Raw genomic sequence first — 14,632 nt, forward strand, 5'->3', positions numbered from 1 at the left:
GCTGAGGCCTCAGAGGTGTGGTGGTGGTGGTGAAGACGGAACAAACAGACATACTACATGGCCGTGCTGACTAGGGATGGCGGGAATTGTAGAAGAACACATATGGTGGGCACCAGGATAGGGAAGTCTGAGTTAGAGCCACAGTGGCCAATTACAACAAGAACCATCAAAGAGGGAGTCCAGTTGTTGAGAATGGGCAGTGCTAGGTACCAAGAAAATCAGGAGGAGATTACACCTGCCCAATGTCAGAAAAATAGGTGCAGGTTTTTTGTGCAATGTGCCTTTATATTTTTATTTTCTTTTAAAGGGAACTGCCAATTATTCCATGGAAGAATTGGATGAAAACTTCATGATTCATTGCCCCATCAGAGAGGATAATATCTGCCAAATACCAGAATGATAGCCAGAGGGAGTTTTGTGCAAGGGTAGCCTTGACATTTTGAGGGTCTCCGTGAGAGGGCATACTTATCTCCAGATGTTCCTTGCAGACCATTGTTCTGAAAATTAGAGACAGCCTAGAGGTGTCCCTAAGAAAGAAACCAGAAACGTTTCTGAAGGATAAGTGCAGCAGTTCATGTGTAGGGGGAGCTGTCCAATTTGGAAGAAAGAGTGATTTGCTTTCCCTTCCCTTCACCCCCACCCCATGGTTTTTGGGTAAATTTGTGTGGAAATGCACAGGTCAGGCAAGAAACCTGCAAAGTTTCAGAAGGATAGGAGCAGGAGCTAGGGAATTATAATGCTTGAAATCCAGTTTAAGGCTTTTTCATAATGAAGTGTGCTGGCATTGGAAGAATGGCCATCTCATGGTCTCACCCTTACCCTCCCCCAAAGCGCAATGATGTAAGCCCATGATAAAAATGTGCCCTTCGATTAGAAGGTGGACCTGTATGTCATTGAACCAACTCCCTCCCTCCTCCTGCAGCACTTAGCAAAATTAAACCAAAATATGTTATTTTGAGACAAAAAGACTGCCCTATTCTGCTCGGGCTTCAAACTTGGTCCGAATTCAATGCACATCCCTAATTATGTATGCATGCAAATTTAGAATTACTGGAATTTATTTACATTGCACCACTGTTAGCAACAGGGGAACATGGGCAGGAAGGTGCTTTTGCACTCCTGTCCTGCTTGTGAGTTTCACATGGACAACTGGTTGGCTACTGTGTGAACAGAATGCTGGACTAGATGGACCCTTGGTCTGATGCAGCACAGCTTTTCTTATAGTCTTAAATATAGAGTGCATCTGAGAATACACAGAATGCTTTTCTTCCACCACTGAGCACTTTGTCTCCCCCAACCCTTCTCTTCCCCTCCATACAACAATGCCTCTTTATTCTTCCATCCTCCAGCAACTCTTCATAAAAACAGATGTTTTGTTTTGTGCACCTCTCCTCTACATCCTCCTTGTTGTGCACAAGGTCTCATTGTATCTTCCTCCCCATAACTTCATTTGTGCCAAGACTTCACCAGGATTCAGTCAAAGAGTCTTTTTGCAAAACCAGGGCTAAGTTGTGGAGAAACTCTGAGCTTATACTAAATGCCTTTCCCTCACTACTGAAGCTAGAGTTTATGCAAAATGAAAAACACAAATGACAAAACAAGCATAGGACTGGGCAGAAAGAGTAGTCAATTCACTGGATTGGAATCAGATGTGCAGTGCATGAAGCCTGCAGTACCATGCTCACAACTCAGGACTTATTTTTGAGTAAATGTGCAGAAGATCAGGCTGCAAACCTACCTACAAAAGTAACTTGTGTGAGAATCCTATGCACACTTTCCTGGGAGTAGGCATACATGTGTGAGTAGGCATACATAGGACTGCATAAGTAAGCAATATTTATCTCCCCTCCACTTAAAAAAAAAACCCTCCTATTTTTATTAAAGCCTTCTGTTCACAGGAACATAGGAAGCTGCCTTATACTGAATCAGAAGCTTGGTCCATCCAGCCCATTATTGTCTACACTGACTGGGTGTGGCTCTCCAGGGTTTCAAGCAGGATTCTTTCCTAGCCTACCAGGAATGGAACCTGGGACCTTCTGCATGCCAAACACGTGCTTGACCACCAAGCTACAGCCCTTCCTACTGTTGGATAATGGCAACTGACAAACAAAGCAGCCCTAGATTTGTTCCTCTGCAAGCATGTGAACCCACTTTTCTCAAAGGCTTGAGGGAGGAGGAGGAGAAAACCCAACCCTCTTGTCTGTTTGTATAAAGTCAAATACAGCTCAGAACTTCTCTTGCCCACCAAACAGAATTCTCTTTAAAAATTTCCCAAGATATGCTCTGGGTGGAATAAAGAAGAGAAAGAAAGACCAGGATAAGGAAGAGAAGGGGAAAAGAAGAGAAGAATCGTGACTGGAAATGGAGAGAGAGAATTCCCCAAGCCAAATGGCTCCTTTCAGAGAGGTAGCACTTCAGAGGAATGTAGGAGGCTTGTAAGGATTGCACAGGGAGCAAGTCCTATGGTCTCTCAGTAACTGAAAGGCTATTGAGCTCAGAGGGAAGAAGCAGGCCTGTAAGTAAGGCAGATGATGGCAATTGGCACAGTTCTAAGGATCTGGGGCCCATACTCAGGTGGCCTTTATTCACAATGCCCATGGTTGGCACTTGTAACTTGAATGGTAATGCTGTGGTAGAGTAGAAGTGGTAAGTTCAGAGAGGAGAATTCAGCATCAGAGGAGCTGAGAAAGATGATCTACACGTATAGCAAAACGAGAAGCCAGGGGAGAGTGCTGAGGTGGTATCATTTCCCCTAACAGCAAACTCAGGTGGTTTGCTGTTAGCAAAGCCTATCAGTCTGAAAGCAAAATGGGTCCACCCAAAATAAGGCAGTGGTTTCTACACACTTGGGGGCACACACACAACTACATATGCTTGTGAATTAAAAAGAAATACATTTTAAAAAAAGCCCGGCAAGAACCTCAACTAACAGAATGTTGATGGCAGCTGAACCTACAGAGAGGAGTGGCGGGGGGGACAGGGTTGGGTGGGAGAGAGAGTATTGCCTGGCAGCAGCTCTCCAGGGCTTTAGAGACAGTCTTTCTGAGCCCTGCCTAGAGATTTTGAAGACTGAATGTGCGACCTTCTGCATGCAGACCATTTGCTATGCCATTGCGCTATGGCCCTTACCTGTGGCACGTGCACGTGTGCCCTTGTTTTTATAACTGTATTTAACTTGCTTGCATCATCATCATCAATCATCATCACTATTATTATTTCTGCAGGCAGATTTGGCAAAGAAGGGCAGGATATAAATACTAAAATAAAGCGTACTTTCTGGCCTGAAATCCGATTTCCTCTGTTGTCAACTATATATGGGACAGTTGTGAGTATTCAGTGCTGTTGAGGGAAGCTACTCTACACATGCTGGAGAAGACTCTTACGAGTCCCCTGGACTGCAAGGAGGTCAAATCAGTCCATCCTAAAGGAAATCAACCCTGAGTGCTCACTGGAAGGACAGATACTGAAGCTGAAGCTCAAATATTTTGGCCACCTAATGCGAAGAGAAAACTCCCTGGAAAAGACCCTGATGCTGGGAAAGACTGAGGGCAAAAGGAGAAGGGGACAGCAGAGGATGAGATGGCTAGATAGCATCACTGATGCAATGAATATGGACTTGAGCACGCTCCGGGAGAGAGCGCAGGACAGGAAGGCCTGGCGTGCTATGGTCCGTGGGGTCACGAAGAGTCGGACACGACTGAACGACTGAACAACAACAACAACAACAACTCTACACATACTTCAGAAGCACGCTGCTATCTCTTCCGAGATGCCAGAGGTCTGGCGCTGACTGCACAATGTGCATCTGAGACCTGGATCAAAACTGAAGTGAGGGGTGGTGGTGGTAGGAATACATTTGGTTAACTTTAAAAAAAAAATGTATCTTAGGACACATCAAAATTTTAATGGTAGTAGGATTGAAGTGATCTGTTTGGATTGCTGCATTAGGTTTTGAAATGAATTAGTACTTAGTGTAATGGTATTCCAGTTTGTATATTCCTGTTCTTGTATTGCTATTCTTGAGTTGTGAGCTCTTTGTGGATAATAATAATTATTATGTGGATAATAATTATAATTAATTATTAATTATAATTAATAATTATTATGTGGATAATTATTTGTACAGCATTTATTAAGAGTGCAGTCCTAGCCATGTCTGTTCAGAAGTAAGCCCTACTGAGTTCAATGAGACTTACTCCCAGGTAAGCGTGTGTAGGCTTACAGACATAATCCTCCTCGCAACAACTGCTTAATCCAAGTGAGCATTTGACCCCATTTCCCAGGTCCGAGCAAGCAGTGGGTCTTCACAAAAAGGGGTTTATGTGTGTAAAAGAAAAAAAGGGAGAAAGACTCAAAGCATGCATAAAGGCGAAGCTTAGATGGTTATTTACTTTTTAAAGGAGGAAGGTTTGTTTTAAAACCAAATGGGGCCCTCATACAAAGGCACTTTATACTGCTAAATACCAGAAGCTAGGGACAAACAAGAAGGTTGGCTTCAGATTCTGTTTGGGAGCTTCTGGCTGGCTGCTGAAGTGAAAACAGGATACTGGGCTAAATAGAGCCTTGGTCTGATCTAGCAAGGCAGTTCTCAAGTTCCCATTATGAAGGCAGTTCAAAATGCTGGAAGGAGGCCAGTTGTCAAGCCCAGACATTAGATGGGTTCAGACACCAGGCTAAATCTCTTGTGAGTAGCACTTGGACCAATTTGAACCTTGAATTTTTATGCTAGGTCTGCCTTCTGCTTTCTGTGTGATTCCAGATTTCTGCTATGAATTTTTATTGAGCTTGCTGAGGTTTTTTTGGTGCTTTGGATTCATGCCCCCCTCCGTTTTGGTATTTTGTAATGCTTGCTTGCTTACTGTGATATTGTTTTAATGAAATATTATTAGCCGCTTTTGGTTATAAGAAAGGTGGAATGGGTGTGTGTGTGTGTGTGCATATACGCACACACGCACCACATTTTTATTTGTTACAATTATATCCTGCCTTTCCTCTAAGGAGAACAAAGTGGCATACATGGTTCTCCCCGGCATTTTATTCTCACCACAACCCTCCAAGGTGGGTTCAACTGTGAGAGCATGAGGAGGGGCCCAAGGTCACTTAGTGAGCTTTGTGGCTGAGCAGGGATTTCAACTTGGGTCTCCCTCATCCTACTCTGACATTCTAACAACTATACCACACTGGCACCAGAGGGATAAGATGGGATACACTGCTACATAAAAGCTAGCAGATGGACACTTGGAACCTCTGTCTAATATCTTTGAGAGATCCTGGAGAATATGTGAAGTACCAGAGGACTGGAGGAGGGCAAATTCGTCCCAGTGTTCAAAAACTGCAAAAGATCCAAGAAATTATAGACCAGCCAGTCTGACCTCAACACTTGGGAAGTTTCTGGAGCAGATTATAAAGCACTCGATCTGTACGCTCCTTGACACTAATGCAGTGATCACTCAGAGCCAGCTTGAATTTGTCAAGAACAAGTCCTGTCAGACTAATCTTATTTCGTTTTTTCATCAGGTAACTTCCTAGGTAGATTGTGGAAATGCTGTGGACTTAATATATCTTGACCTCAGCAAGGCATTTGACAAAGTTCCCCATGATATCCTGATTAGCAAGCTAGTTGTGTGAGTTGGATGGCACTCCTACCAGGTGGATCCACAGCTGGCTGGAGAACCATACTCAAAATGTGTTCATCAATGGTTCTTCATCAAACGGGGTGGGGGGGTATTGTGGGGTGCTGCAAGGCTCAGTCCTGGGCCCTGAACTCGTCAACATTTTTTATTAAGGGCTACGAGGAAGAGGTGGGGAAATGCTTATCAGATTTGCAAATGACACGAAATTGGGTAGGATACTAAATACCTCAGAAGACAGAAACAAAAGTCAAAATTATCTTCGTAGGTTAGAAAACTGGGAAGAAAATAACAGAATGGAATTTAACAGAGACAAGTGCAAAGTTTTTCATTTAGGAAAGAGAAATCAAATTGACAGGTATAAGATGGGGATACCTGGCTTGTCAACAGTACGTTTGAAAAGGATCTCGGAGTTGTAGTCAATCACAAGCTGAATACGTGTCAGCAGTGTGATGTGGCTGCAAAAAAAAAGCAAATGCAATTTTAGGTTGCAACATCAGAAGTAAAACTTCTAGGTCACGGGAAATCATATTTCCTCTATACTCCACACTATTTCCTCTATACTCCATATTTGAGACCTCACCTCAACTACTGTGTCCAGTTGTGGACACCACACTTTAAGAACAATTCAGACAAATTTAAACAAGTTTAGAGAAGGGCAACAAACATGATCAGGGGACTAGAAACTTGAGTCCTATGATGAAAGATTGAAGGAACTGGGTATGTTTAGCCTTGTGAAAAGAAGACTGCGGGGGGAGATATAATAGCACTTTTCAAGTACCTAAATGGTTGTCACACAAAAGAGGATTGGAACCTGTTCTCTATTGTCCAAGACTGGAAGACATGAAACAACACACTTAAGCTACAGAAAGGCAGATTTCTGTTGAACATCAGGAAAAACTTCCTAACAGTCAGTGAAATCAGACAATGGAACTAATTGCCTATGGAGCTCTCCTTTGCTGGAAGTATTCCAGTGGAGACTGGACAAGCCACCTGTCAGGGGTGCTTTAAACTGGATTCCCAAATGGCCCCTTCCAACTCTGATTCTATGATAAACATTTGCGAGAGACACATGTCAGATGTTTGGGAAGAAAAGTTTGCCTGACCTGTAGAGGCACCCAAGCCTTTTACCTATGCATTTTAAGGAAGTCATCAAGGCTGTTATAGCTGGACTGAAAGGAACAACGTTGCTCCCCCGCCCCCGCAACCCTTTAAGTACCACTTCCGTCAACTCAAACCTCATTACATCCTGGAAGACATAAAGAGCCCAGGCATGTTTCAAAGCAAGGTAATATATACCAGAGAGGCAGAGAAAAGAGCTGGGCAAGGGAACCTTAGAGATGTTAGGAAGCTTAATAAAGGTAAGGAAGAGATTTAAGAAGTTGCAGACGTCCTTAACCAGTGCATAGCTCTGCAGTCAATATGGTTTTAAGCCAAGGGAGATTAGCAGGCTGAGGGACAGAGTTCTATGACAGCCCCTTCCCCCTGGTGTGGGGCAGCCCCTCCCCCGCTCAGAGGAGTGGACAGACCCCTTCTTCAGGGACTATAGGGGTGCCAGTGCCTTTACTCAGATGGGGCAGACACAATGTGTCCAATTCTGAGAGCTGTGTAACTTTGCTTGAAGGCTTCACTGTATTAAACTAAGAGCTGTTCCAACCCGTGCAAAGTCAGATCCGTTCACTAGTGATAAATAATCATGCTTCAGTGTTAAAAGCATTTTATCTCAGTAATTTTTACAACAACCCTGTAAAGTATATCAGTATTAGTATCTCCCTCTCCCCATGGCAGATGGAGAGACTGAGGGTGAAAGAATAAGTACCTTCCCTATGGCCTCCTTGGTTAAGTTCATGGCAGAGTTAAAATTTGAACCCAGTATTTCCTTGTTCATGGAACTGGCCTAGCACTTCTCTTTGCCAAGATATCCTGTTCCAATTGGCTTTTGATATTCCTCCCACATACTACGCTGAATTGAGGAATTATGTTCTTTTAATGAGTTAGCTGGTATAGTGTCTTTTAATCAGTTTTTATTGCTCTGCTGCATTTTAAATTTAAATGGATTATAACTGAATGCCTGTTGCTGAGCAGTATACGTTAACATCTGTAATATAACCATGTATGTTTTGATGGATTAAAAAAAAACATGGCATTGTTTATCTTTTATTTGTAAACCACTTTGAATTTGATGGGCGGGGGGGAGAGGGGGGGTCTATACCAGGCTTCCTCAACCTAGAGCCCCCCAGATGAGTTGGACTGCAATTCCCATAATCCCCAGTCAGCATAATGGGGGTTGTAGTCCAACACATCTGGGGGCCTCTAGGTTGGTCTACACATTATAGGTCTACACTTTCCATTTTTCTTGGCAACACTGCGTATACCTTTTTATGGCAATAGCATAAAGCTTCAACCAAAAGCTGAACTGATTTTCTGAAAAGTGAATGGGGACCTGTGATCACCGTGATAGAAAGATCTGCACACAGAATATTTTTATGCTCTGGTTGAGGGTGGGTGGCATGACTAATTGGCTGATGCCCTGATTTGGGATGCAGGTGGCGAGACTTGCCTTGTATTGTGATGGCTAGAAGGACATTGTGCTAACTGGAGCTGGGATGCACAGAGGAGATCTGACCATTGTGGTGACCTCCTTGGTATTAGCCCTTTGGACGCTGCCTCACAGTAGGTCCATCTAGTCCAGTGCAGACTACTCTGGGGAGCATTCCCCATCACCTGCTACCTGGTCTTTTTAACTGGCCATGCCAAGGACTGAACCTGGGACCTTCTGTGTGCAAAGCAGGTGCTCGACCACCGAGCTCGGCTCCTCCCAAAACAGAGGCGGCTGGATATTTGGGGCGAATGGGGCAGCCACCCTCTGCCTCTCCCCCACCTACTTGTGGCACAGAAATCCCCCCCCCAACCTTCTCAGCAGAATATTGACTATCTGCCCTGCCCTCCACCCCACTAGTCCCAATAAGCACAAGCTGCTACTGTCCCAACAGGCAGCTCCTTGTGTCCATGTAGCCCAGCACTGTCTTTAACAGCCCTGCTGCCTGAGGTTCTTTTAACTAGAGCTGCTGGAGACTGAGCACTGGACCCTCACCTGTAGGGATTTGTTAGTAGGCCCTTGCAGGTGGCTGGCAAATACCTGCTTTTGGAAGGGTTGTGAGTTTTGGACTCAGTGAAACACAGGAAGCTGCCTTACACCATGTTAGACTGTTGGTCATCTGGCTCAGTACTGTTCACACAGACTGGCACTGGCTCTTCAGGCTTTCAGGCAGGGCTTTTTCTAGCCCTACCTGGAGATGTCAGAGGTTGAACCTGGGACTTGCGGCTCTCAAAGCATGTGCTGTAGCACTGAGCTGCACCACTTTCCCTATAGGGCAGGAGTGGGCAACCTGGGGCCCTCCTTTTGGTCAACAACTCCCTTGAACCTTCACCATTGGCTGTGCTGATGCGGGCTGATGGGGCTTGGAAGGCCAAAACATCTGGAGGGCCACAAGTTGCCTACTCCTGCTACAGGGGAAGGTATAGGGCAGGGGTATCGAACCTTTTTCAGCCTGAGGGCCACATTCCATTTCGGGGAAGGGGGGGAGAGACATTCGAGTGGTGCGCAAGGCCAAAGGCAAAAGCCCCCTCCCAAAATACCAGCCTATTTTTGCTAAAAGTTCTTACTGCTAATAACTGGGCCATGAGAGGCTTTTCAACCTTTCCAAATCATCAGTAGTTGGGGGAAAGGGTGTGGGGCCAGGGGAAAGGGCTATAGCCATCTGGGGGCCCCAGGTGGGCCCAATTGGGACCCCAAGCCTGGTGTAGGGGCTAGTATTGGCTAACCTCATGAGAAGTGGCTATGATGGGGATGGTTGTCCTATGCCTTACGTTGTGGGGAGCAAGGGAGTGTTCCTGGAGAATGTTACCCCCTGGAATTCAAACTCTAAAGAAGAGGGAAAGGAACTAAGAAAGTTATGTGCAGGGAGAGGGCTTTTTCTACTGTGGCACCCCAGTTGTGGAATGCCCTCCCCTTGGAGGCCCAATTGGCACAGACACTGGTTTCATTTCGGCGCCAAGTTAAAACATGCCTCTTTACCAAAGCCTTTGAGGGCTAATTGGATCCCCTGAGTTTGCACACTGTTTTAACTGTGTTATTGTTTTAGATTTTAAATTGGTATTAGCTAGCTTAATGATTTAATATGTTTTTAGCTATTTAAATTATTTATTGTTTTTCACTGTTTAAATTGATTTTATCTGTATGCTGCCCTGAGATCCTAATGATATAGGGCAGGATACAAAGGTTTTAAATAAATAAATAAATACATACATACATACATACATACATGTCAAGGAAAGGATTATTTCCCCATGTGCAAAGGAGCTTAGTTAGTGATAGAACAGCTGATGCCCTGGAGACAGCATGTGGCTAATCCTTTGCTGAGGGTGTGGAAGTAACTGGTGCCTTGATTTTGAGGGAAGGAGACAGGCAAGACTCAGGTCAGCTCTGGCCCCCGTTTTTAGTGCCAGGGCTATCTTTCCACCCCACCCCAGGATCCACCTCATCCATATACAATGCAATGCCCTTGAGCGTGCACAGAGCTCATTTCTTTCCTTGCTTAGTAATCACAACTTGAGTCTTATTCATTTGATTTTGAGTGACTGGCCGCTTGCCATGACTCTGCAAGTCTTGGCTTTCCTGGTTGTAGACACAAACCTCCAGCTCAGCCACCTTTCATACTAAAAACTTTAGGGTGCAATCCTATGCATGTTTAGACAGAAAAAAGCCCTACAACGCCCAGCATTGTTGAATGCTGGGAATTGTAGGATCCCCCCCCCCATCTCAACACTCATAACACTGTGCCCTTTTATCACTGTTTCTCTGAGCAGACCCGAATGGCAGAGGCAACACGGCTGATAATTTTAGACCCTGGACTAAATGGTCTTATGGGTACCCTCTTAAGATGGCCGTGTGTATTACCGAAACACATAGCTAACATTCCCCCTCCCGCCACAGCCCGTGCTGTGCTTTTACAACTGCTTCTACAAAACCATTTGCTGACCCTGGTAAAAGGAATACTCTAAACACCCGCAGTTTAGCACTGTAAACTCACATCACAGCACCACCAGAACTACAGAAATGAAATGGAGTTTGCTTCTGCTGCCAAGGCGCTCTCATCACCTGCCACCCTCGGGGCAGTAATGGGGGGGGGGGGGCGCGAGCTGCACCACTGGAGCCTGACGCTATGCTCGATTGCAGGGGCAGAGGCTGATAAGAACCACCGCCTGCCTTTCCAATGCTGGCACGGCGGGCAGAAATCCAGCCGACGAAGCCCTAACCTCCCCCATCTAGTTCCAGGCTGCACCGGACGAATCGCCGCCGATCTGCCCGGCGGCGGCTGTTGAAAGCCAAAGAAGCTTAATAAGAAGAACGGCCGCATCGCGTCCGGCGGCGCTCCAAGAAGGGGGATCCCCGGGGTGAAGCTGGCCCCGATGATGCCGGGGAGGGGAGAGGCTGCGCCGCCGCCAGGCAAGGCGGGACCGGGTGTGAAGAGCCCCGCGGGAGCATGGCCGGGCGGGGCTGCGCCTCCGGGCAGCTCGGCAGGCAGGACCGGGGCCCGCCGCAGGAGGGGCCAGGCGCTGGGCGGAGGCGGTGGCAACAGCAGCACCAGCAGCGGCGCGAGGATGCCTCACTCCCGGCCCCTCATTCGGCCCCTCGGGCGCCGCCGGCGGCCGCCTGCGCCTGGGCTGCCCCTGCGCCTGCTGCTCGCGGAGGCCGGCGGCGCCGGTGCCCGGACGAGGCCGAAGGCGCGCCCGCCATGGCAGCCGCCGCGCCGGGCTTGTGGCAGCGGCGAGCGCGCCGCCGCGCGCGCTGGGGCTTCCTCCGGCGCCGCCGCTGCCCGAGCTTGGCCAGGCGGCGGCGGCAGCTGCTGGCGGCCGGCCTGACCTGCTGCACCGCGCTGGCCTTGTACGCCGCCAGCAGCCTGCAGGCGCCGGCGCCCGCGGGGAGGCCCGAGGGCGGCGACGACGGCCCGCCCGTGACCGTGCTGCTGTGGTGGGAGCCCTTCGGGCGCAGCCGGCGCTTGGGCGACTGCCTGCGCCGCTTCAACGTCAGCGCCTGCCGGCTCACCACCGACCGCGCGCGCCAGCGGGAGGCGCACGCCGTCCTGTTCCACCACAGGGACCTCGTCCTGCAGGGGCCTGGGCAGCTGCCCCAGCTCAGGCCCCCTGCGCAGCGCTGGGTGTGGATGAACTTCGAGTCGCCCTCCCACACCCAGGGCCTCCGTGACCTGGCCGGCCTCTTCAACTGGACCATGTCCTACCGGGTGGACTCGGACGTCTTCGTGCCCTACGGCTACCTCCGGCCCCGCCGGGCCCCGGGGCCCCGCCTGGCCTTGCCCAGGAAGACCAAGCTGGTGGCCTGGGTCATCAGCAACTGGAACGAGGAACATGCCCGGGTGCGCTACTACCGCCAGCTGAGAGACTACCTCCCCATCGACGTGTACGGGGCACAGGGCCTGGAGCTGAAAGATGACAGCATTGTCAAGACCGTCTCAGAGTACAAGTTCTACTTGGCCTTCGAAAACTCCCAGCATCCGGACTACATCACCGAGAAGCTCTGGAGGAATGCCTTCAAGGCCTCGGCCGTGCCCATCGTGTTGGGGCCCCCCAGGCCCAACTACGAGCTTTTTGTGCCCTCGGATTCCTTCATTCATATAGATGACTTCTCCAGCCCCAGGCAGCTGGCCTTGTACCTGAAATTCCTCGATAAGAACAAGAGCAGCTACCGGAGGTATTTTGCCTGGAGGAAGCGGTACGACGTCCAGGTGACGTCCTTCTGGGACGAACATTGCTGCAGGGTTTGCGATGTGGTCAGGACTGCAGGAAAGCAACGCAAGACCATCCAGAATCTAGCCAACTGGTTTGAGAGTTCACCGCGTGGGGTTGGCTAGATTATCATGCAAGAACCTCTTTAAAAAAAAAAAAATTGAGGGGAGTATGAGGCATACTGAAGACTGGGGTTGACCTATTCTTGCACCCAGTGCACAAGAATAAAGTAAAGTCTCAGGGTTTGTTTTTTTAATCTGAAGGCAAATTCACAAGGATTGCTTGCTTCAGTCACCATGTGGTGAGTCATCGTGGCTTTTTAACTTTCAGTGCCTCTTGGCTCTTAGGGTAGATTTGCATGATTGCCGAGCACACATAGGAGACTCCTTGTAGGGTTCTATGTCAGATGGGGAAATTGCATATGAACACTTCCATTTTTTTCCTGCATCTAGAAAGCTAGTGCGTTAGGGAAGGCTATAGCTCTTCTCACTGATGTACTGGTTTTCCTATGTAGGGATTTTTTTTTAATGTGGGTAGCATTAAAAATGTGGTCCCTCCCATGCACAGAAAGTATGATATATAAGAGTCTCAGAAGCATTCCACCAAATAGTTTTGCTTTAACGTGTAACTCAGCTGTTATTTTGCAGAGGGTGGTTGAGGTGGTGATCTTAACTTGTGACTTAACACAAGTTGACTATTATGGCCAGTTTGAGATTGTGACGTTACCCACATTTTGAAGCTTTTCTTTGTCATGGTGAGACATGGAAACAGATGGTTTCACAAGACCAGTCATCACAGCAAAATCGCCTGGAAATGTCAGCACCCAGTCTCTTCACTGCATCAGCGCCACATGTGTATAATTGCATAAACTGGGCCCAGTACGGTCATTTTACAGGTTACCTGTTTCATGATATTAAAATGTGTGGACTTGTAGGAACCTGCTTTATACTGAGATGCCATTGGTCCATCTAACTCAGTATTGCCTAACAGGGGCGGGCAGTAGGTAGATCTCCAGATGTTTGGGACTTCAACTCCCCGAAGCCCCTGTGAGCATGGCCAATGTTCAGGAATGCTGGGAATTGAAGTCCAAAACATTTGAAGACCTACTTTCTGCCCACCTCTTGTCTACACCAGCATTGCCCATTCTGGCACAACTCTACCCAGCCATTAGCCCACCCTACCTGGAATTGTCAGGGATTGAACCTTGGACCTTTTTCATACAAAGCATGTTCTCTACCATTGAGCTATGACTCACCTTGATAAAGTATTGAGAGGGAGCATTATATGTCCCAACTACATAAAATTCCGTCGTTGCACACTGATAAACCCAGTGCTGCTTCAGAGCTGATGTTCTACCAATTATAAATGATCCTGGCTTTCTGCTGTGGAATTCATAGCTGCTACACAGATTGGATGTGCCATGCCAAGAAACTACAGATGTGTCGCTATAACTAATGTTAGCTCTTTGGATTGCTTGTCTCCGTTGTATCTAAAAGCATATCTAAACAGATCATTTTCATATAGTGTACCTAGGAACTCTGAGCTTGCTTAGAAGCTTCCCAGAGCTTCCTTTGTGAGAAGTTCAGCAAGAGTGGGGAAGCTTCTCTACCACCACTACTGAGTTTCCCATACAGTATGCATGGTGTAGGGATGTGTGCGTGTCTTTTCCAGTCACACTCTTAGGGGGAACACAGACATAATAGTTAAAGAGAAGTTACCCCTCCTGTATTTTAGATCTGTGTGATCAACTTGCCAGTGAATCCAGGGTAGGCAACCCTAATATCCTCCAGACCTTTTGGACTACAAGTCCAGTAATCCCTGACCATTGGCCATGCTGGCTGTGGCTTATGGGAACTGTGGTCTCAAACATTTGGAGGGCACCAGGTTGCCTACCCCACTTCAGACACTTAAAATATTAAGTGGCAGACGCATGTTTATATGTTCATCCTTCTCTCTTTTAAATGTCGTTGCATTGTGCTGATTGCAGTGAGGATGTTTTCAAATTAGCCCCACTGCTCTTCATTTATTATGTTTGTCATCACCCTTAATTCACACAAGACAGTGGCAAGGTCCAACAAGATTAGACAATGTCCTGCATATAGAGAGAGGGAGAAGACCGTAGCTTAGTAGTAAAACATGTGCTTTGCATGCAGAACATCCCAGGTTCAATCCCAGGTATGCCCAGTTTCAAAAAA

At 47.4% G+C, this 14,632-nt stretch overlaps 2 protein-coding genes across 2 annotated transcripts in view; both read left to right on the top strand.

The window, feature by feature from the left end:
* The first annotated feature begins 4,580 nt into the window (after window positions 1–4,580).
* Window positions 4,581–14,632, top strand: part of PIWIL4 (piwi like RNA-mediated gene silencing 4) — a 115,752-nt gene continuing 105,700 nt past the window's right edge. Inside the window, exon 1 of the mRNA XM_084842623.1 lies at window positions 4,581–4,684. Coding sequence (XP_084698749.1) covers window positions 4,656–4,684 — 29 coding nt within the window. The 5' untranslated portion in view covers window positions 4,581–4,655. The remainder of the gene's footprint in view (window positions 4,685–14,632) is intronic.
* FUT4 (fucosyltransferase 4) lies at window positions 11,177–14,620 on the top strand. Its single transcript, XM_084841905.1, has one exon. It carries the CDS (start codon window positions 11,177–11,179, stop codon window positions 12,560–12,562), a length of 1,386 nt encoding a protein of 461 aa, XP_084698031.1. The 3' UTR covers window positions 12,563–14,620.

The sequence above is a fragment of the Heloderma suspectum genome, chromosome 3 (genome assembly GCF_057233095.1).
Source record: "Heloderma suspectum isolate Gila_16-S chromosome 3, 16-S_ref, whole genome shotgun sequence".
Lineage (NCBI taxonomy): Eukaryota > Metazoa > Chordata > Lepidosauria > Squamata > Helodermatidae > Heloderma > Heloderma suspectum.

Coding starts and splice junctions, on each gene's coding strand:
- FUT4 (XM_084841905.1), top strand. CDS start 11,177: ATGGCCGGGCGGGGCTGCGCCTCCGGGCAGCTCGGCAGGCAGGACCGG.